At 37.4% G+C, this 24,458-nt stretch overlaps 1 protein-coding gene across 1 annotated transcript in view; it reads right to left on the bottom strand.

The window, feature by feature from the left end:
* Positions 1–31: 31 nt before the first annotated feature.
* Positions 32–24,458, bottom strand: part of MTM1 (myotubularin 1) — a 30,852-nt gene continuing 6,425 nt past the window's right edge. The window contains 11 exon segments of the mRNA XM_057375365.1: positions 32–3,207; positions 3,333–3,383; positions 3,385–3,423; positions 5,423–5,599; positions 5,917–6,030; positions 6,855–6,947; positions 9,973–10,179; positions 11,231–11,416; positions 14,998–15,186; positions 17,029–17,178; positions 18,346–18,429. Coding sequence (XP_057231348.1) covers positions 3,043–3,207; positions 3,333–3,383; positions 3,385–3,423; positions 5,423–5,599; positions 5,917–6,030; positions 6,855–6,947; positions 9,973–10,179; positions 11,231–11,416; positions 14,998–15,186; positions 17,029–17,178; positions 18,346–18,429 — 1,455 coding nt within the window. The 3' untranslated portion in view covers positions 32–3,042.

Below are 24,458 nucleotides of genomic sequence, written 5' to 3' on the forward strand. Positions count from 1 at the left end.
GGGCACACGGCCGGCGCGCCACGAAAAGGGCTGGTGGAGGCAGAGACTTCAGCACTGACATCTTTATTTTCCCCTCCCCGCACGTACACGGCARACGGATAATGTTCACGGCTCTTGCCCCACCCCAACGCCGCCTGACACACAGGTCCTGGCTCCAGAGCAGTCCCGCGGTATCCATGGAGAGCGGCCGACACGGTTAGTGAGGAAGCTGTGGTACTGAGGAGATCCTGCGCTGTTACAGATCATGAATTTTCATGCGTGATAGAATGGTCGCTGCGAGACAACACCTGAACTCAAGGCAGARGTTAAAAATACATCAGAAGGGAGTAGCACACAAGTCATGTCTTGGGTACAGCCGTAACAGTAATGCTGGGGGGAAGGGTAAGGCATGAACAAATAAAGAAGGCATTCAACAAATAACTTTTCTAAATAAGTAACTGAAGCCCAGCACAAAAACGAAGTTATCTCCTCAGGTCCATGGAAGGAAGTATACAAAACACCTAAACTAGCATTCCAAGACTGACATTTCTTATGGGATACTGGGCATTCATTGCTGGGAATGYTGACATCCCAGCTCTGCTTTTTCACCCCTCCTAAAAAAGGCACTCAGCGCCTGTAACGCTCTTCTTCACCACCTTAGAAGCTTCCCCAGGTGTGCTCCGGGCAGGGAAKAGGCTGCAGTGTGCACAGAGGACAGGACATCTGTGCAGAATGATAGCCTGGAGCACCCAGTTATGGGGGAAGGAGATGTTCTGTTAGCATTGATAAATTTGTATGTCTACATTCACAAGTAGTATTTTCCAGAACAYTGGATTAAAACCACCCTTATGTTGGTCTAACATGTAAAAAGAGAATTAAAACACGCATCTTATCTGGTGACTTGAAAAACTCCAAGCCCGCAYAGAGCCAGGTTAGAGAGCTTCAAAGACAAATTCAGCTGAACAGTAATATGAACAATGTAATATGTAATGAAGTAAGTGCAAAAARATCCTTTCCATTATATTACACTTTCCCAAATGCAATAGGTTATCATGTAGTGTTTACACAGTAAAAACTATAATATTTTCAGAACTTTTTCACACCGCTCAGAGATGTCACCAATATGATAAACTCAAATACAGAAACTTTAAATATTCTAATAAAAATAGCTTTCTTTTAATAAACCACAAGTAAGTAGAAGGCAAATATACCAGAGTATGCATAGCTTTCAAAATGTAAAGCACATCATGAACAACTGAGTTTCCTTCTTCATTTATCTGATATARTGAATCTTATTTACCTTAACAAGTMAAGATATGGGGACAACGTTGTTATTTTGKATACACATACTGGAGAGCATAGATGGGAGAAAGAAATTTAGAGGACAAAAATCATACAATTCTGTGTATTTAGAACACACATGCTGTATGCTCTGAACTTCCCTGAAAACACAGTGCAACTCAGTGCATATACTGAATTAAATCCAGAGACAGTATACTTTTATTCCTTTGAAAAAATACTGTTTTAAAAATACTCAGTGTCCTCTAAACTTTGACTTATTTTATGGAACTATAGCTTTAAATTTAGTTTTCATATGCAAAATATTTACATTTTATAAAGTTGCAGAATTTCTAATAAACTATATTATATATACTTACACAAAACTTAATTTATATATAATCCTATAATATCTTGCAGATCAAAACTCACCACATGTACAATAATTTACAATGACATACTCCTCAAGCATTAAAATATCTCCTTTAAAATAACAATATTAGAATCCTCTAGATTCTGAATTGCAGTGTTTCCTGGATTGCCTGAATATCATTAAACTTCTAAGAATATGCAAAATTTTAATTAAATATCAAGAGCAAAGTCTGTGCTGTCATAAGAAATGCTTGCAACTATTTAAAAAATACCTGAAAGGAACAAATTAAACATTTACAAAAAGCCTCTGAAAGGCAGGCTTGAAACTAGAGCTCACTTGACTGTTCAATATAAGTGCACAYACTATATGCAAATTTTGGATACCGAAGCCCCTTAAATACTTAAGAATAAATTTGATGAACAAAAGTTAAATTAAACAGTAAAGTATAAATGTACAAGTTTTCAAAATTATTTATAACTGACAATTTTTGCCTACTTTGGTATAAAAGCTCCTTTAAACAGGCACATTTACTTTTAGAAGACAAACAAGCTTTAATACTATGGCTATTGCTGGATATTTAAGCAATGTCTCTGTGGTTCCGTTTTTAATTATTTAAACTTTCTTTAGAAACATTTTATTCTGTACTAATCCAAAGAACCAATACTGTCCACAGTGATAATTTGTACTATACTTTAGTGCTGAACAGCTAGCCCAAACAGAACTTCTCAGAATCCAGTACAATTATCATTTGTTCTTTTAAAAAAATAAAATCAATTTACAAGAAAATTTTTTTTTGGTATCTACTGAGCTATTTCAATTTTTTATTTAGAAGCATATCAGTTAAATGCCTTCCATATTTCTGTTTATTTCAAAAAAGGAAAATCTGGAATTCTTGGGTAACCAGAAAATTCCAACACTTCTCTCTGAAATCTTAGAATAGAATTTATTTTCCTCTCATGAACTCCACAAATGTATTCCTAACAGGAATACACATACCTAATTTTATACAGTGTGAATATTCCTATTGCCATTAATGTGTTTATTCATGACATGTAAGACTGAGCATGAATTTCCTTATAGGAACATGATCTACAATAAAATAAATTAAAGCATTCTTATGAAAACAAAAATCAATTTCATTCCAATTGTACCAGATCTACCAAAATAACTCTTAAAGCCCTCCATAGCTATTGAGTTGATTAATAATGTTCCCAGTCCACAGGTTCTGAAAGGCACGTAATCGAAGAGTTGGGTTTGTTTATTTGTTTTGAAGTCCTCCCCAAATGAAGAGAGTCTAAAATAATTTGTGTTAGGACAGTCTAATGTAAGGCATTAGAATATTCCTCTTTATGCTATAGATCTATGTTAAGCACCACTTGCTATTACAGTATAGAAAGAAGCCAACGTTTTCTTCAAAAATGTGTTTGTACTTGGGACATCATTTGTGAGGGAGATGTTGATGAGGCTGATGAATTGGATATCTTAGAATTATTTGTGATCTGTAGCTCTTCRATTCTCCTGATATAATCATCACGCAATGCAAGGAGCTCCATGTAACGCTGCTCCACGGGGTTTGGCTGCTAGAAAGAGATCCATGTTAGTCTTAGCACTTCAACTAATTGYACACAGGCTGCTGGAGCATCCAAGGCTTCCTGGCAGGTATAGCAAGTCGTAGCTAAACAYAAMTACTCATTTCTGCTACCTGAGCATCCTCTGCCTTCCAGTTGTCTCCCCCAAAGTTMATCTTTCCACAAAACTCTTAGTCCTAACTCAACAAAATCAGCCATCACTTCCTGGAGCATATGGATTTTATTTTTTTGTTACCTAATATGAAAGGTTTTTTTTTTTTACTTACTAAAAGGTTTGTGTTCAGAAGCCAAATGTCTCAGTATCTTCCCTAAAAATAGTGTTTAGCCAGATTATTTTAGCTATGCTGATCACATTAAGATCCACGACTTCACACAAAACAGATTTTCTTGCTGATGAACTTTACCTGGGTTTTTAATAGTAAATTTGCAACTTAGTGTAAATAAACAAGTGAAATAAAAGCACTTAATTACTGAATTCTTTAAGTAAACTTATGTATGTGTTTAAAATAAACTGCTTTGGCTTTCAGGAGATTACTCAGGAAGAGCCTTTAAACTCCTTCGACTTTGAGCTTAAYTTCCTTTTCAGAGTAATGAAATAAATGGAAAGCAGTATTGCAAAAATCCAAGGCAGGTACAGAACCTAAAGTTACCTTCAGCTGAATATAGCTGTCTCAAAGTTGCTGCTGTTTCACAGTTAGACCTGCCTGCAATTCAAAGCTATCAGCAGTGCAGTTTCAGCAGCAAATGTTTAAACACCTCACCAGTTCCAAACCAGTTCAACCAGCACTCTGAGATGCACCACTCACTATGCACCCATATGAGGTGATGGTGCTGAGGCAACTGTGGAAGTTGGATCAATGCTGAATGTAGGTACTTAAGATGACTGGTGATGTAGGATAATGCTAGCAGAACATGCTTCTAAAAAATGGCACTAAGAAAGGTCATTAAAAAAATGGTTCAGGCCACATGTTCATTATTCAGTTGCTTAAGTGAAGATCAAGCATACACTTCATGTGCAGAAAAAAACCCTTGCATTTTGTGTAGAAAAATGGTGAAAAGAGGGACTAGTAGTAGGAGTATATGGAATATTGTCACTTGGGTGTGCATTTTTAATGAGAAAATCCTGACAAAAACCTATCCTGAACAATGGCAAAGTGTATTTTAAAGTAGAACTACAGCTAATTTGCATGTCTTGTAATCCTTCACTTTCTAAAATAAAACTCTGGATTCACCTATTGCAAAACACCCTCATCTTTCACAACAAGAAACAAAGAAAAAAAACAGACCTTCAAATTAAAATAAGCAACATACTCATAAAAAGCCATTGCAAACTGCCTGACTTCCCTGAAGCCTCTGAAGTGCTGTAAATAATACAGGAGACCAGCTGTGGAAAGGCAAGTGTATTGCTTGAAAACTTGTGACTTATTCCGAGGGCTAGACTGTGAAGGCTGCTTCTGTCAAACAAATTGCTCCTCTATCTTCTACTCAAACCTCCTCAAATTGCTAAGAAGGAAAAAAAAGTCTCTCTATACTATCTTTATGTGCCACATGGCTGAGACTTCTAGCAAGGCTGCAACAAACATTGAGCGTCCATATGCATTAAAAGCACAGAACTGAACTATGTGTCATTTGATAAAAGCTTTTCTGAACTTCCAAGTCTGATCCACTTGTATAATTTTCAATAACAGCWTTCATCCACAGTGTAAACAATGCTGGGTCATCAACGTTACGGTAAAAAAATTAAATCTTACAATCAATACATATAGTTTTGAAAGAGAAAGGACTGAATAGGTCACTTCATCTGTAAAGGGCTTTGTACCCTTTATCAGAAAAAGGAGAAAAACCAAGCAAATGCAATTAAGTGTGTTTGTGTTGCTAATGCCCCAAACTCTTCATGGATCAGCAAGCCCTATTTCTAAGCATTGTCATTCAGGATTTAGTAGCATTGAATGCCCTTAGACATAAGTCCAGGAAAAAGGGCTAGAAAGAGCTCAAGGATGACTTGCTATTAAACAGTGAAGTAAGTTCAATGAGCTAACCTGAGAATTTCATAATTATTTTCACTTTTTTACTCCATTTTTACAAATATAACATTAGGAACCTGAACAGATTACAGGTACTGCCCTACAAGTCAGTTATGACACAAAATCCATACTTCCAAAGTCTAAAAGCATTTTTCATACATTACAGAGAATTGACTTACTTGTTGCCGAATCCTTGGGTTCCACCTGATGTAGTAATTGACCCAGAGCTCTAAGTGCCTCATGCTGGCTACTGGATAGAGTGCTCGGTTTAGCTCTTTACTATAAAAAGGGTTGGTGTATTTAGATTTTTCACTGTTTATCAAAGACCATAACGATAATGTTTTCTCAGTCACTTTCTAAAATGAAATTAAAAGAAGAACAGTAAGTATTTGCATAAAATCAAGAAATCCATCATAGAAGCCATGTTTACAGTCTAAAATTAATACACTTCTGGTTTACTTAGAAGCCTAATACATTACTGTATTAGAAAGATTCCAAACCAGTGCTTKACAAGTATTTTAGTGACTCCATGGCACTATTCTTTAAGAAAAAAGCCAGTTCAAAATCACTGTCTGCAGGGACTATAGCCAAATACAATACCAAAAACAAAAGCTTTTGCCATTACCTAGAATAAARACAGCAATGCAATTAAACAATCTGGAGTTTGACTAACCTCTTTTTCTCTGATAAATTCGCTGTTATACAAGAAAGTGCCAAACCGGCAGCTGTACAAGTGATCCAGGATTGTAATCAGGAACTGCTCATTGAATTCAAAGGCTGTAGGAAACTAAAAYCAGGAAAGACAAATTCATTGTTTGCACGAAAAAGCAGGGGGATATACACGTGCCCTAGTTAGAAGGCTAAAGGTRGAGTTTAGAAGCCTGGATATATTTACAAATAAGTTTTAAGGTATTACTTTTACGTGCTTTATAGCAGACTAAGTGTTCAGATGACACAAGGCKTTCAACTTTCTCAAACTARCCACTGCAAAAACTCTTCTCAAAATGGTCTACCTACCTTTATTTCATAAAAAGAATAAAATATAGAATGGTTATGCATACATTTTTACTAGCAAGACAGAAAAGATATCTACAGTGCACTGTTACAGTGCAGCATCATACAGGAAAATGAAAATCCTGATCCTTGGCCCTAAAGGGACTAAGTTCACTCCTTTGTTTCATTATTTATTGACCATGCAATGTTTAAATCACAGCACTCAAAAACTCCCTAGCTTCCTTTTYAAGCAAAGGACAAAACAACATGTGTCCCTGCAGTTGAAGGAACAGCTTCACAAAATGGTCAAACAAACAACAGACCCCATYAAGGCAGCTGGATGAAATTCCTGTAAAAGCTTTCTGCCGGGTATGAAATACCCTCAGTATGTGTCCAAAAACCCCATATCCAAGAACACCAGTGGTGCCTGCACAGCCAGTGCCATGTCCAGTAACGTAACCACAGCTTGTGTACCACTTTTAGAAAAGTAAATACACTTCTTTTACTACAGGTCAGAGCAGAGGGGTATGCTGTCCTCTTCAAATACTTTTTCAAAAAATACAGATGTAGGGTTTTAATTCAGTAATCTCTTCACACTGGAAGAACAACACAACGTACCTGTTTAGACATCTGCCACACACAATCAATAAACTGGAGAAAGATGGGTGATCTGTCTGCATCAGCATGATTTTTATCACCATGGCCTATTCTCTGAAATGAAGCAATACAGCCTCCTGTTAACCAAAACAGGCTATTTTATGGCAACAGACATGGTTTCTTATTTTGTACTAGAGTATTAATTCTTTTGCAGTAAAGCAACCCAGTATTAACATTTCAAAATTAGTTATTCCATCAAGAGAGATTCAGATATACAGAAATATTGCAAAGGTGTTCCAAAGATGTCTGAAAAAAAATCTGAAGTGACAATTGTTTCTGTTAGAAAAACCTGCTGCTTATTGGACAAGCTGAACTGTTGAAGCAACCATTACTTAACAAATAATCAAGACATATTCTGAGCTATATTTACATGGTAAGTCTATCACAAGCCAAGCTACATACTTTATCTTCTTTTTTATTTTAAGCCACTGTAGATCTAAGCCTAGATCATCAAACTATCCATACATAACTTTCTCTYTCCCCTCCACACTTGAACCTTAACATTCACCCTGACGTAGTAGCAAACACAGACAAGATCAAGGAAATGTTCATGTTCTTGACACAAACTTAACACAAATTTTTAAAGTTTGAGTGAGCTCTTTATTCTGATGAGTCCAAAGTAACGATCAAAGGAATTTGCCCTATAGACAAAAGCAGATTTGGTAAAAGCTGTTTACTTCCTTCTTGAATTTGATAACTGAGAACAGGCAAGAGATTCAGGGAAAAAGAGTTTCTGTTCACTCCACAATTCTGTTTGAATGGACTTGCCTGGAGGAGACAAAAGAGRAGCATGTGTGTTGACCTAAGATGTTGTCTATCTGCCTGTAAGATAGCAAGCTTAATGCCTCAAGGACATGAAAAATCATAAAAGCAGTACACTACTCAGTACAATGGCTTGCAAGATAGTTTAAAATAATAGAATTGAATGGCAGGAAATACAGGGAGATGAGGAATTGCAGCTAAACTCAGTCAACAGTAACAAATGACTAGAAAAGCACTACAAAGAAGGCAAACAAATTGGTTTCCTCACTCAGTTTTCATGGCTTGAAATACTTATTATCCATTAAGAGTCATATATGTGTTTAGTAAGGAGTGAAGTCYGTGCGCTTCCACCACAGTTAGCAGTTTCAGGATGTCTGAATATCTTCCATCTATAATTGTGTTTCATATTTCTCATACTACAATGCATAATTAGAATTAAATTCCACATAACAAGCAGATTTATCATCTGGAGAATGCACTAAGTTCACCACACATAGGAAAGTTGGGGTATGGAATTCCTTTTCAACAATGAAAACTTATTCCTCACTTTATCAGATATAAAATACGGGGAGGAACTATTAAATAGTCTGCTATTTTTTTTTTACTTGATATTATTAAACCAAATTACAACCCTGGTACCATAAAAACATGGAGYTTGCTCCAATTCAGGCAATATAAATAACATCCTACTCTTCAACTCCCTCCTAATGGAAAAATGAAACAACAACAGTTTCAGAGATGAGGTTCAGGAACTGCCCTAACTGCATTGAGWGCCTAGTTCACACTATCTAAATTCACAGTTTTATCAAATAATTACCAAACTAAAACTATACTTTTATCATAGAATAGTTAAGATTAGAAAATACCTTTAAGATCGGTGAGTCCAACTGTTAACCCAGAACTGCCAACCACTAACCCAAGTCCCCAAGCACATCTTTTCAATCTCTCCAGGGCTTTTGACTCCACCACTTCTACAGAACACTCCAGGAAAGACCAATCTTCAYTATAAGCTAAATAACCCATCAAATAAAAATTTACAGTACTCAGATTACAGCAGATGGCTAAAGAGTAGCTTCAACCATTTCCAAAGATTGCTACTTGAGTGAGCAAGTTGGGAAAATAAAATAGCAGTTAAAGCAAAAGCAGCTACTTAAATCATTCTTATTGCTGCTGCATTGTCAGACAGGAACCAATGGACTGAGCGAGTCATCTGCAASGGATGCCAAGTCCTGCCTCACTGTTAGGAGAAAAACATCTGTTGAGGGAGAACAAAATCCTTTGATTACCCAACTAAAAAGGATGGTTTAACTAAAGGAACCAAGGATTATTTGAATTTATTAATAATGATGAAGACACAGATCTCTCTTTTTAAGCTTTGTGTTAAACCATCACACATGTTTAACTACAAGTCTCCTAGTTACACCATCTAATTTTACCTGCATCCTGACACTTAGGTTTTTTTAAAAATACAAAATAAAGAATGAGAATAAAAAGTTAAGCCACTGGCCTCACATTTTCTTGTGGCTGTACCAAGACAGAATACTTGAAGCTTTATAAAACATAACACTACTAGAAGACCATAAGTAAGTATACAAAAAGCCAGACTACACCAGCTATCACTCCCAACCAAAATACCGATCTCCTAAGCCTCAAAGCAMCTTCAGAATGTCAGATCAAAAAATGCCACAGCCTGCAAGCACCTGTGAATGGTGAAGTGATTCATGTTGAGTAGCCATACATGGATTCCTAACTACTTAACCTTCTCAGCATCCAGAAGACAACTGAACAGCAGTCCCAGCACAACCAGTGACAGCCTCTTGGGAGTTATTATGACAACTTCAGAGTATTTGGGAAGCAGCATGCAAAGTCCCACTTAAAAGACCAGACTCATTCATTCACTTCTTGTGACATTCAAAACAGTCCAATGCAAGAGTGATGGAGAACCTTACGTCCCAGCTTTATCTGATCTTGAGCAGAAAAATTTGAGGACAAATTTTTCTGCTTTATTTTTATTTTCTGCTTTATTTTTCTGCTTTATTTTTTTTGCTCAACAACCACAGTAACCCTAGCAATTTTATGCTTTTAAAAGGATGCAAASGACAAAATAAGAGTTCTCAGAGAAAGAATAACAATAAAAACATTGACCAAACAAGCCCAAAACTAAAAGCTTTGCTCAGTTTACCTGGAAATGTATTAAATCCAAATTCCAAAATAATGAAAGGCCTTATCAAACCCTGATGCAAAGCGAGCAGTTAAACACCGAAAGCTTTTCAGAAAGTTAATACTGGATTCTTTGCAATTATCTTCTAATTCTTACCGATGCAAACTTGTGTCCAAAGCTTAGCCATTCCTTTTGCACCAGAACTTCAAAGCCCTCAATGGTTCTGTAGTAGCTGTCGAGCATGAGCATGGCCAGGGAGGTGAGCTGAGCCGTGCGRTCCCAGCCGTCGCTGCAGTGAACCAGCACCGAGCTGCGCCCCGAGGACACCTTGTCTGCCACCTGAATGGCTCCTGTCAGCACCAGCTGGAGAGGAGCAACACACACCAAACAAACAACACTGCTTATTTCTGCTCGAAACAACACTAAGGTGATTTATTTGTGCCTACACAGTATCGAAATGAATAGTGTTTCTATTAAAGCACCTGAAAAGAGTGGTGCAGTTAATTGAAAGAGAATTTCCTAGGAGATCAAGTGAATTTCTTGTATAGAAATAGAGAAACAGATTGGTTCCCTAATCCCTTAGTAAGATCAAATTCATCAAACAGCAAATTCTTAAAAAACGGGGCAGAAAACAGTAACCTTGATAAATGAAAGAACATAAGCTGCTTTTTCAAAGAAAGAGGGGATTTACCATAGGATATATTTCTAAAAATTCTGTTATTTCATTTGACTCCTTTCTTTGAACTAAATTATTGAATTATCTCAGTTGTTGGGAAAAGGAGCTTGCACCCTTCTAATATACTTATTTTCCAAATATTAAATTAAAATGAAAATTTTATTAAGTAGGATTCATTACATAATACTCTAATTACTTTTGCACAGCTGTACTTGAAGCAAATGGTTCAAAGGGCAACTAGTAAGAACACTGGTGAATTACCAGCTTAAGTATTTTATTTGTGCTACCAGATGAAAATTTTAAAATTTACAAATAAATTTGCAAGATTCATTTACAAAACCATAATTCACAAAATAAAATCACACAGACACTGACAACTAAAGTATTCACTAATATTTCACAGTGACAGTTATCTGTAGAACTGTACTGGTAGAAACCAAAATAAATCAGTTGTCACACATGTAAAGCAAATCAGACTTAAGAATGCATTCCTCTACTAAAGACATTTAGCTTGAGGCAGACAAACGTTGAATTTCACCTACCATTGCTTACTAATGATATCTCAAAACATACGCTAAGATTATCTGGCAAAAAAAAAGCCACAGCACTCAGGGATGTTGTTTTTGTAGTCCAAGTAGTCTGATGTGTTCTAGGACTATTTCAAAGTTTAGCAAAGAAAGCAAGTGTGATATGACAGATTTGGACAATCATTTTTCAAACAAATCAACGAAAAGTTACCTTTATATGTTCTAACCAATGGGTTGATTCCAGACTTGACAACCAGTGTGATTCTTCCACATTAGGATAAACAATGTCCTTCAGCTTCTTCAAAGATTCCCTCATGACATGAATGTTATGAATATCCAAGAAGAAAAGTTCTGCATTRGGATATGCATCTTCACCTTCATATCCACCCCCAGTTGCCTATAAACAAGAGATCTGAAATTAACTTCAGTCATACACACTCTTCAACAGAGCAAGAAGGGAATGTAATTTGACACTGAAATAGACAAAAGTGATAAAATGTTTGGCTAAGTTAAATTAAATTTAAGAATTCAGTTAAGAATAAGCAACCTTTCATTAAAAAGTTATGTTCAAGAATCCTAGATCCTTAGGAAGTAAATTAGAAATAACATTAAAGCTACTTTAAACTAACTTTTCTAATGCTAAATGTTACTGCTGAAGACTAAGCATATATTTAGACTGTTAAGATGTTAAAGAGCCACATAAGTAAAAAGTCTGTTTTTACTTATKCTCTCAAAACATTTCACCACCACCACAGCTGAGGCTGTGCCTGGTCACAAAAGGAAGCAGCAAATCCACACTTATTTTAGGGCACAAGGCCACTGATGGGACTTTCCAAAGACAGAAACATGAAATCTTTTGGGTTGGAAAAGACCTTTGAGATCATAGACTCTAAACATTAATCCAGCTGTGCCAAGTCCACCACTAAACTATGTCCCCAAGTGCCACATCTTTTAAATAYCCCCAGGGACAGTGATTGATGCCACTTCCCTGGACAGTCTTTCCACAAATAAATTTTTCCTGATATGCAATTTAAACCTCCCCTGGYGCAACCTGAGGCTGTTTCCTCTTGCCCCATCACTTATTACTTGGGAGAAGAGACTGAMCCCCACCTGACTAAAACCTCCTTTCAGGCAGTTGTAGAAAGTGATAAGGTCCCCCAAGCGTCCTTTACTCCAGACTAAACATCACCAGCTCCCTCAAGCTCAGAGGGCTGCAAAATTGCAACATTTCCTGCAGACAGCAAAAATATGCCAGAAATTTGGATAAATAAATTTTGCCTTTATAAGCCGTTGGAATCACCAACTACACATCAGACATGAGCCTAAAGCACCATGGAGCCTTTCCCCACAAGTACCACCAATACTGCCATGCAGCAGCACAGTATCTCTATTCTATGCTCTCTGTCTCCTTTTTCAGATGTGGGGTTATTATCAGAGCTGCCARGCTCTGCACTGAAAGAAGCAATGACTGTATTTTTCTCTTTCCTYTGAGTATTATGAAATCTTGGTGAGGAATGATAGTAATTTCAGCATCAGGGCTGCTGCAGCTCCTGACTGTGAGTCTCGACCTACGTACAAGGAACACAGGAATGCATAAGTAGCACAGCCCAAGACTTTCCTTAGACAAATCTTCACAGCTGTTTGCAAATTTTTTCAGTGCTGATCCACACTAACTTGTGTTTTTTATGTCATTCTCCYTCAGACCCAGAAATATACCCTGCTGCATCTACTGCTCTGATTGAGCATTTCATATTTAGACATATAAGGAGTTAATTAAAATTTGTGCATATCAAATTTGTCTGTAAGACATTATCTTAAATTTTTCCTCAGCTCTTGAACAAACTCAATTTTTTACCCCATTTGTTTCAAAGATATAGTTGACAATCTTTCCACAAGGCAAATAGAAACATTACATGTCTTGTTCACCCATAAAAATTCAGTGTGCAGAGGATAATGGGATTTGTACAGTCAAATGCAAACAATTGAGGCAGACCCTYGAAATACAAACCATCAGGTTAAAACAGCCCCAGGATAGTTTCTGAAAGAATGTGTGCTATACACACGAACATAATAATAAAGCTTAACAACAATATTCTGTATTATAGAGAGGGCAGCTGTACAGCTACAAACAGGGGCACTTAATTTGCACAGAGCAAGCTACTAATATTATTGTCCATTATTTTAAATAATTATTGAATTATTATTGTTCCTCTTGAAAGCTACTAAACATTTGTTACATATAAACCTCTTAGATGCAAACAAGTTCTACCATTTCATGTTCCTTTCAGCACAAACACTGAAGAGGACTATTCGTTTCACTATACTACAGTCTGTTTTGTTCCACAAAACCATCTGGAAGCTAGAATTCCCTCTCTCCAGATAAGCACACTTACCATTTCACTTAGATCTCAAACCCTCTTGAGCTCAGCTCTCATGCTCTTTGCTGTGCACACACACACCATCACTAGTAAATACAGAAGAGCTCGTCCCCTTCATTTGTGTTTAAAGTTCCATGACTAAGGGAAAGTTCCATTTGTGTTTAAAGTTCCATGTGCCCCAGGTGTGGCACATTCTCATATGACAAAAGCATTAAACCTGACTCCTTCACCACCACTCCCTAACATGTTTTTTTCATATAAAGAGGGAGTACATCCTTGTCTACTGTGCTCCATGCCAAAYACAACACTGACACACAGTGTATTGAGCTTGCCTGAGAAATCTAGTCCTCAGCAGTGCTGAGGGGGAAGCAGAAGAGAAATCAATCCATAGGGACACCTCTTTTTCTTGAAAGGTTAGAGGAGATGATTTTTCAAGGTCCCTTCCAGCCTGGGCTGGTGTTTGACTCTGATCTCATTTAGGTTTTGATCACAGATAGCAAGGAAACAGTCACCTTACATGGTGTTTCACTGTTTCTATACTTACTATGGGCAGCTGGGGAAGAACAGCAGGTATCAAGATACCCAAGATCATACATATACTGCTGTTTAGAGTGAAAGCACCCAAATTAACTTATTTATCACTTTCTCTTTATTTGCTGGATGCCAGGATGGGTCTGAAAGTAGTCCATGTAATGGTTAGAAAGAACCAAAGGATGTCTGTCAGTGGGCCTGGCTTCATGCAAACATCCTTTTTAGAATGGAATTTTCCCAAAGGATTTAAAGGTTGCACAGAGGTGACCTGTCATTCCAACAGGGGACATGTTCTACAGCCCAGCCCCCTGCTACCCCCCAGAGCAGAGTGGAGTCATGCCCGACTTCAGTCCCATGCTAAGATCTGTGCTTGGCTGAGAACAGACATGGTAAAGTGTATCTGGAAATTCACATATGGTCCTGAAACTCTGCTTAGGGACCTACTCTAGAACCTCATGTGCTTTCATAGCATTGAGGCTCAGTATATGATTATGTAAATTTATCTATATCAAGATTACTACTATTCCCCAAAACCTCCTCACAGAAAACTTCAAATTAAGTCTCCTCCTCATTCCCTTCAAAAGTAAGACTATTAAAAGCATCTGTTTACCTTGTTTGCAACCGCATTGACATTGGGCCTTGCATCATAGATGGTCAGTTTGGAGATCTGCCCGTTGGCCTCCCTGATGATATCAAGGTATCTTTCATCATCTTTGTTCCTCTTGCCACTCATTCCAACCAGGGGCTGACTGCAGCGCATGATTACAGCCTGGGTCTCGGGATGAATCCATGAGAGAACCTGGCCACATGGCAAACACACAGCAGAACAAACTCATTTTAGTAAANTGGTAAAGTGTATCTGGAAATTCACATATGGTCCTGAAACTCTGCTTAGGGACCTACTCTAGAACCTCATGTGCTTTCATAGCRTTGAGGCTCAGCATATGATTATGTAAATTTATCTATATCAAGATTACTACTATTCCCCAAAACCTCCTCACAGAAAACTTCTAATTAAGTCTCCTCCTCACTTCCTTCAAAAATAAGACTATAAAAAGCATCTGTTTACCTTGTTTGCAACCGCATTGACATTGGGCCTTGCATCATAGATGGTCAATTTGGAGATCTGCCCGTTGGCCTCCCTGATGATATCAAGGTATCTTTCATCATCTTTATTCCTCTTGCCACTCATTCCAACCAGGGGCTGACTGCAGCGCATGATTACAGCCTGGGTCTCGGGATGAATCCATGAGAGAACCTGACCACATGGCAAACACACAGCAGAACAAACTCATTTTAAAAAAAAAAAAAAAAAAATCAAAACTGGAAACTTAAAGCTGTATTCTTTAAAATACACAGTATGAAAATCAGTGCTTTTTTTCTATTTCTTCAAAATACAGTTCCTTGACATCTCAACTGCTTTTACTCCAGTCTCGTAAAATTTAATGACAATCTTTAAAAGAGTGTACTGTCTTACATATTTAATGCTTACTGAAATCATACTTATCTATATAATCCAATGTATTTTAATACTTTCCTACAAGTCTTAGGTTACACAAATAATCCTGATAAGTAGACTARAAACAAACACAGCAATCTCTGCTGAAATCAAGAAACAATTCAAGAGAATGAACTYATTGTAGAAACAGTGGCTAAAATGCTGCAATTCTAAAAGAACAACTTTTCCCYTTTTTTGGATAAGGAAGGGAAATTGAACCTTTCTGCAGTATCTCAAATGTTTTTTCTCCTCTTTAAAGCCCATTTTGTTCCTCAGCCTCTTTACAAAGAGGAGGCACTGGAGCGAAGCACATGCTGTCTTTGTTGYTCTGAGCCAGAGAGGACTTGCCACAAAAGAGACAGTGAGCTGCCCAGGGAACAGATGCAGTGCCAGAGATTAAAGATAAGCAAGAAACCCAAGAAACAGGCAAAAAAATGCAAATTCATTGTTGAAAAGTATTAAGAAACAGAAGTCTCAACCACTCTGAAAGTTGTGGGTTACAGAACGAAAGAATATCAGAGTTCAGAAAAAAAAAACCAAACCCAAACCCAATCCTCAGAAAGTGTGCACTCCTGAAATACACCCCAAGGAGTAGATCAGAAACAAGACCTGCCACTGTGTGTGGGGGTGAGGATAAGTGGCTATTKCCTGACAAGAATGAAATTACTTTTYAAAATTGCTATATTAATAAAATTATTATTAAGGAAATTACTCTCATGGTAAGGCATACCAAAAGGCCTGCCACAAATTCTGAGGTGACAAGGATGACAACGCTAGGTTATTAGAACCATATGCACAGGCTATTCATTACACTGATGTATTCTGAACACATTATATATTATACAAATACACGTGCATGTATATGCAGTAAATTTATAATTATAGATCTAGTCTGTCAGTAAATACCATATCTAATAAGTATTTATCATATTGAGCTGTGCATCTGTTTGAAACTGAGATTCAGAGCAGCTTTTGATACTGGCTAAGAATCCAACATGTCTTCCAAGTTTGCCAAAGAGAAATACCAGTTAAAACAAGTATTGGGATACAAATTAGCATTTTCTATAGTGCCGTAAAGAGCTGATACATAAAAATTCTCTTACCTCAAAGAATTTTCATTACAGAAACACACCCAAGAAGTCGAATGAGTTTCTCTTAAAATTGTACAGATGAGAAAGCCCAATAATTCACTAAAGAGACTATGCATGAGGTCTTATTTTAGGACTGACCAGTGGAACTATATTTAAATGCTATGTGGTTTGCTTGCAGGATAACATTTGTGATCACTTTTTGTGGGCATACAGCAACAGTAACCAGTGCATAGGGCTTCATCAAGGCAAACAGCCCTGCTGGCCAGTGTTACTGGGCAAGTCAAGTTAAAACCAATGAAGATGTCATGGGTGATGGCTGTGGGGGAAAAACGGAAACGTGGCTTGGCCAAGACACCAGTTTCAAGCAGTGAAAACCACCAGCCAATCAAAACTATTCTGCCCTAACCATTTCCAAAAAAAGCATCCTCTGTGTYGTGTTCAGCAAGAAGTTGTTTGGATGCAACTTAAAAGTAGCTAGACCATCAGGCAAGCTCCATCACCTCATACTCACCGGGATTCTATTTCGGGACCTAAAGGCAGCAACTTTCTTGAGATCATCATCTGTTGCATTGTACGGCACCACCAGGAGCGATGGGTACGTGTCACACAGCCCATAATGCTCGTTAATAAATGTCACCCGCCACCGGTCATTAGGCAGCCCCTAAAAAACAACACCAAGKTTTTCAATGTATTTTTGGCTGAACAAATAATAATTCTGCTCTTGAATTTTACATGACATTATGGCCACATGGTGGCAACAACCTACCAATTTAACTAAGCACTGTTTCAAAACAATAGAAGCAAAAGAGATTACAAGACCACACAAACCAGCTCACTGCAGATGGATTCACAGCCTTTAGCAGCTGCAGAGCCATCTCATAACCTTAGGTACACAATTCTAGCCTTAAAGTAAGTTTCAAAACAATAACTGAAACTAGGAGATGTATTTCTTTAACAGTAGCATTAAGGAGAGAAAATTACTCTCTCTCCTTCCTGAAAGCTCTGCCTTTCCACCTTCCCTGGTGAAGACTGTGATCCTGAGCAGCTGGGGGAGAAAGTCTCACTATAACCTTTCTTCCTGTAGCCTGATAACTACCTTCAGGTTAAAAGTAAGACTCAGGTGGACTTTCTTATTGAGAAAGAACATTTCCTGGTTGCACTCTGCCCAGTAAGGCATTTCCAGGAAACTGAGAAATACTGATAAGTCCTCCACATGCACAGTGGGGTTTGTGCGGGTGTTTGTATTTTACCTTTTTTGGGCCTTAGGCTTCTAACCCATGAACCAAAAAACTACTGAGGAAAAGAAAATTAAGGAAGYTCTTATTGTTCGCTATTTAACCTTTTTTAAATGTCATATTTAAATCAAATTATCAAACAGGTAACAAATAACTTAAAACAGACATTTTAAAATGAAATACCATCCCCTTACATGGACATTTTTCCAAGATCACCTAAAGAGCAAAGAAGAATACTGACAGACATCTGTGCTTTTTTTTTTTCCCACTTCACTTTGGGAAGAACAACAAATCCAACCTATGTTTAGGACACTATAGTTGCATATTTGGCACATTCTCCCCACTCTGCGCTCACTTAGCAGTGGCACATTAYAAGAGGCATCAATAAATTCCTTCAAAGAGCAAAGACTACCTTCCTGTGACATTCTAGATTTTTTTAAAGGTTCCAATGTTTTGTGTATTCTTTTTACTTTTCTTGAAGCTGCATTTCCATCCTCTCCCAACAGCTGACCAGAGAAACGTACAAACAGTAATTCCTCTATGCAAGTTGGGAGATGTGAAAGCACCAGACAATGACAACTGTCATAACTTACCTGTCTCCTGTATTCAGACATCGGGTTGTACACCATCCATCCATTTGCAGAAAACTTTTCTTCATTTACAAAGGCAAAAAAAAGCTGTAAGACATAAAAGAGCTTATTACACCAAACTCTGACTGCAAATGGCAAATATGAAGGCTCATCCCCAGTTATACCATAATGCATGCCACAAAATTGGACTGACTGCTCAATGACAGCCCACTATCTCCATTTTTATCTGCTATGTGCCAGACTGTAAAGCAAAGAGCAACAAATAATAATACAGCTCTGCTAATGAAATAATGAAAATATAACAACAGTTAAGAGGTGACAGAACAGAAATGATAAAGCTTAACTGGTTGRATGTTTTCTTTTTTACTGTCAGGAGGCTGAAATGTTTTACAATGCTTTATTTCCTGTATTTCACATTGTCACCAAATAAACTACTGTCTTCCCACCAAATTTCTCCAGTAGGCACAGCTTCAGTTACTACATACAATATTAGATGCTAAATTCAAATTGTAAAAAGCTTTTAATTGCTATTCACTGTCATTAGGAAGCAGCTGCCTTTTTGTATCCCCTCCCTAACTGATCCTTACTAAGAGAAATCCCAGCTACTGGAGAACTCCATGGAAGTTAAAAAGTTGCTGTTGAAAATGAAATTATTAGTTGCTTACAYTACCTGTTTTACACCAGCGTTGCTGCTCATTCTCACAATTCATTTATACAACACAGCAGCCTCATTAAGCATTCCAGCAAGCTCCTCCTACCTTTTGGCTTCCATCTCCTTCCAACAAATTCTGTGTGGGCTGTATTACCTACACTAWACCCCTTTTCCTCCCTTGGTTTATTTCTACAGTTCAGGACGAAAGCAAAAGCAGTATTTATTTTAAGAATCTCTCTCATTGAGAAAGTGGATTTTGGTGGGCTACAAATTCTTTACATGCCAAAAGGAGCAGGAAATGAGAGGAGCATGAAACAAAGTCATTAAAAAAAAAAAAAAAAAAAAAAAAACCAAAAAAAAAACAAAAAAAAAACCAAAAACAAAACAAAAAAAAACCCAAAAAACAGAAAGAAAACAGAAGACAATGTGTTGTCCTGAACTGAGCAACAGCAGCCAGAGCAGAAAACACTCCAGAGCCCATCACAGCTCATCTGTAACAAAAGAGCTGAACGTCTCTTAGTTGACATTAAAAGGAGAAACTAATGCTAAACTGAACATAACACATCTGCATCATTTTCACAGGTGCAGACTGGAACTGAGTGGAAATGCAAAATACCCAGTAGGCAAGAAAAAGAAATTTGTTGTCTAAGGTGCCATGATTCTGCCTGCAAAGGTCCAGAGAAAAGGCAATGCTTCAAACCTGAAGCACTGTGGAGGAGGCTTTGGAAAGCTCCAGGCAATTCTGCTCAGCCCAACATGTTGCATTGGTTTAAACACCAAACAGCTCAAAYCAAAATACAAAACTGAATCCCCTTCAAAAGGAAAAGTTTTTTCCTCATGTAGTTCAAGAAAACAAATATTTTATACGGATGTTACTGCTCATTCAAGATACTTTATCTCATTAGTTCTACAAACTGGAATTTTAAATTAAGTCACTATTTTAGAGCAAGCACACTCACTAGCAAGTTTGCAGCATTAAAAAACAGTGCACTCCCTGGTTTTGTTTTCTTTACCATTTTTTAAAGGGGCAGACCTTCAGTGCAAGTAAACATTACAAATTCTTTTGACTAAGTTAACTGCTATCAAGGGGTACAGAGGGAGAGATGAAGAGGTGGACTCTATCAGAAAAAAAAACCAAAAAACAAACATTCCATTAAAAGTAGATGCAAGTATCAAAAGTTAAGCAAAAAAACCTGAAAAACGTTGTTTAATTGCAAACAAGGAATATAGCAAAATGGTAATGTCCCTATCTGAAGCAGTAGATCCAACTGATTTGCTGAACTAGTAATAAACAGCTACACACAACAACCRTCCCCTCCTCCCAAAGGAATTTGCTATATCCCAAAGAGCAACTATGCTAAGAATTCACCAAGGAACCAGAGACAAAGGAGAATCTTATAACAGCAGGAAACAGAAACACTGGAATCCTAACAGATCACTTAAAAGATGTTTCAAATGTATGAATAAGTTTTGGTTTTTTAAGTAAAGATGCTTTGAAGGCAGGAATAARTTTTTTATTTAAGTTCCTACTTACAGCAAGTTTCCTCATGAGAACCTAAAAATCACCCAGCTGAAGCCCTGGTAAGTAAAACTCATGCGTTTATTGCAGTGCACTGTGATAAGTGTTATATAGAACAGGTTTTTACAGACAGAAATTAAAAAAGGTGTTGCTCCAAACTAAAAATAAATGGCAGCTACACTGCTTGTGTCACCTCCAAAAAATCCACAAGACATCAGAGGCAAATGTGCATTTTGTTTTCACCTTCTAAAAACCCAGGGTTAAATTTATTATGCATGAGGGGATGGATTGAATCCTTTCTGAAAGAACAATGTCCTACTATGTACAGTATGATTCATTTAAAACGCTTGGCTGCAGCAGCTTTACCACATCTGCTACAAAAGCTTTCAGTCACACAGCCCACAACTATTTAAGTGGACAATTATGCTTCATCAGYTTTGTTTACATTCCAGGTAGTACAAATTTTTCCTGTGTTGCTCAATAAAACAAAAAATTCATTRGTAGAATGGATCAACCAGCAAAACCCTGAAGTCCAACAAATCACAGAACACTACAATGAATGCAGAGGTATATGAAGCAAAATTTGGACTCAGATTTTTATGTGAACCAATCAGAGAAAACKCCGACATTATACTACATAAGAACAGTATTAAAAATGACCAGTCTCTAAAATCCTGAACACTAAAAATTATTTTTCTTCTGCAAGCATTGACTAAATTACAACATTTGGATGTGCACCATCATGCCCAGACTGCACAGCTAATCTGGTGACTACTGAAAGTCTTACTTGCTGTTCCACAAGATTAAAGACCTCAATGCCATCCCCACCACCCCTATGGCCTCTCAGTTAAGACTTGATACACTCTGTGAAGMTGGCCTGAGCTTTAGTCCAGGCTAACTGCTGGAGTCTGAAATAGAGCAACATCCCAGCCCTACCTTAGGCCCATTTCTCCCAACAGAATACACCAAGTATTGCTATGTTATACTGTTATTAAATCAGAGTAGGAAAACAAGAACGCAATACTCTGTATACATTCATATTCAATTCATCTAGTTCTATTTAATTTCTAACTATAGTTTAAGTGAAACAAGCAATCCACATTTATAACAATTTTAATGTAAGAATCACATACTTAATGTAAGATGTAAGCTTGGATATAGTTGCATTTTATGAGCTGTGTCAATACAAGCCATATTTAGCACATGTCTGGACATTACTTTTTTTTTGTTTGAAACAAAATGTGATAATGAGCAATATGAAGTAATTTCTACTGAATAACATTTTTTGTTGAATTGGGTATTTTATTGTTCTAATGCACCAAACAGATAAACCACGTTAGAGTCAACAAGTAAAGGTGATAAATACATATTTAGATCCCAGAAGGGTTTGCTGTAGCTCAGGTAAGTTTCACATCTGCACTAATGATATATTTCCACTTTTGTCCTGAATAACTCAAGATTACAGATTAAATGCTGTATGTTTGCACACATATGTCTTGATTAACTTAATGCTCCTGCATCTTTCACCTCCCTGTGCACAAAATCAGAATCCAATTCTACGGTGCAGCAGGCAAACAGGAAGGAGAAATTATGCTATTCACAATATAATATGCATAGGTTCTCTTATCACTTGATGTAAGATTTGAGAGATGTTATCTTAGTAAAACTACATGGCTGAGGTTTGTGTAGATACAGGTTCCTTCACATCAGAGCCCCTCACACACATTCATGTGGGGATGAGAGCAGGGAGGTTGCTCCACTGCCCACAGGCATTTAGTGCAGACCAGCTGGGTGTGTATTTATATCTTTCAGATGCAGAGGGCAGAGGAAGGTCAGACAAGAACGACACGAGCAGCTCTCAGAATCGCATGGCCCTGCAAGGCAGAAAAGCCCTGCCAGCCTCGCAGTGCATTATTCACACAGGAAAACCTTTCAAATAGCAGAAAAATAAAAAGCTGGCCAGTGCCATGCCTTCTTCACACATCCTTCCTTCCCTTCACATCTACAGTACATCCCTGCTAGATCCCTCTTCTACCCAAACAATACTTTAGGTACTCTGAGTGTCCACCCTGACCTCCCCTCATTTCTTTCTTCCCTGCACACACAAAATTCCATTCCCTTCTCTCATTGTTAATCCTGCCTCTCCAACAGAAAGCTCTTCTCTCCAGCTCCTGCTGCACCCCGTCTATCTTCTTAGGAATTGAATCAACTGCAGCTTCATCAGATGTATCCAGATTTGAGTGGAAATTAAAAAAAAATAGAATGTACATAAAAGAGATACTCAGGTTCAGAACAATACTGCAGTAAAATAGAAGTGTGTTTCATTGTGGGTTTTTTGAGATCATGAATAGTTTTTTCAAAATCAAGAACATACAATCAAAAAGCAGAACGATGGTTTGTACAGGTGCACCTGAGACTACTCCACATTAGTTAGGTTGGATACTAAGGACAAACTGCAGCACAATTTTCAGGCAGACTACCTGCTCAACACATCAGTGTTTCAGGCAAAAAGCCTAAACTGGACTCCCTCCTCTCCTCYCTCCTCTCATCACTGAGACTGGTTAACTGAAAGTTATTTAAATAAAACACAGTTTTACCTCAAGTTATACTGATTATTTGTTTTATCTCACATCTTGAGTTCAAGGTAGGATAATCTGCAGTCATTTCAATGCACTGATCATATCTGTTCTAAGTTTCATGGAGATTAATACTACATGTCTGATGGAAGCCCATCAATTCTGATTAGTCTATCAACTAATTAAAAATCAGTTTCAAATTCTTTTTAGCTACCACAGGAAACAGAAGAAATCAAACATTAAAYAAGTAAGAAATCAAGAAAGCATAGTAAATCACCACTCAACACTTACGGGGTACAAAGTCTGTAACTTTTCAATACCTGAGTTGGCAAAACCAAGCAAGACTCACCACACAGCAGCTAAGATTTTTGCAAAAGCAAATTAAAGTCCCTGCACAGAACAGAAATAGGGATTTCACTGCAGATCCACAGTCTAAAAGCAGAGACTACTGCTTCACTTGAACCAGAAGGCTACTACACTTCAAAAAATCCTTCAAATCTTGTAACACTTTTGGTAAGCTACTTTTATGCTTCACTGTGCAAATAACTGTTTACTTCCTTGCAGGTGCTAACCCACAATTTCAGTACAGTCTCTTTCTTTAAGCCTCCTACAGACAGAGTGCTTGTCTTTAACATTCTATTTATCCTTACCATTTTGTACACAAAAATAATASGCAATACACAGGYTGTTCAAAMYACAACATAATTCTGTGAGATAAAGGAGAAGGCAGCTGCAATCTGACAATACAGTTTAGCAAGCAGTCTATTTAGCAGTATAAATATAATGTAAAYATATAAATATCAGTATAAATACAAYAGKTACATATTTACTCTTTATGGAACATAAGCACATTATACTTGTACATTAATATACAATGTACATACAAYTTATTCAATATTTGACCAATTTTTAAGTAATCTTCCCACAGAGCTACGGGGACAGGAATAAACACAGATTGGGCAGGTATCATGGTGCTGAATGATCTTATAAAAATGATGATGAGTAGTTTCRTGATAAGATCAGGAAGTGAGGCAGCTGCTATGTGGAAACTGATCTACAGAGACCAAATATACCTCATCTTTTGKGGTGTACTAAAACATCTTATTTGGGGGGTTTGGCTATTTTGGTTTTACTTTTTCAAACTTTTCGAAAAAACACTTTTAGCAACAACTTACTTTCAATTAGCACAAGTTTCTAAATACAACATAGGATTAGCAACAGCAGCTGTTTGCTCCCCGTCAACTAAACTGTCAGTCAGATGAGCTATCAGATTTTACTTTAGGTTGCTGATTCAATGAGATCTGACCCCAACCTATGCTCAAATTGGAGGCAAACAAAAATTAGCTTCTGGAAGTAAGCACAAAGGACA

Source organism: Malurus melanocephalus, unplaced genomic scaffold (assembly GCF_030028575.1).
Source record: "Malurus melanocephalus ecotype Western Australia unplaced genomic scaffold, MMel_1.1 scaffold_247, whole genome shotgun sequence".
NCBI lineage: Eukaryota > Metazoa > Chordata > Aves > Passeriformes > Maluridae > Malurus > Malurus melanocephalus.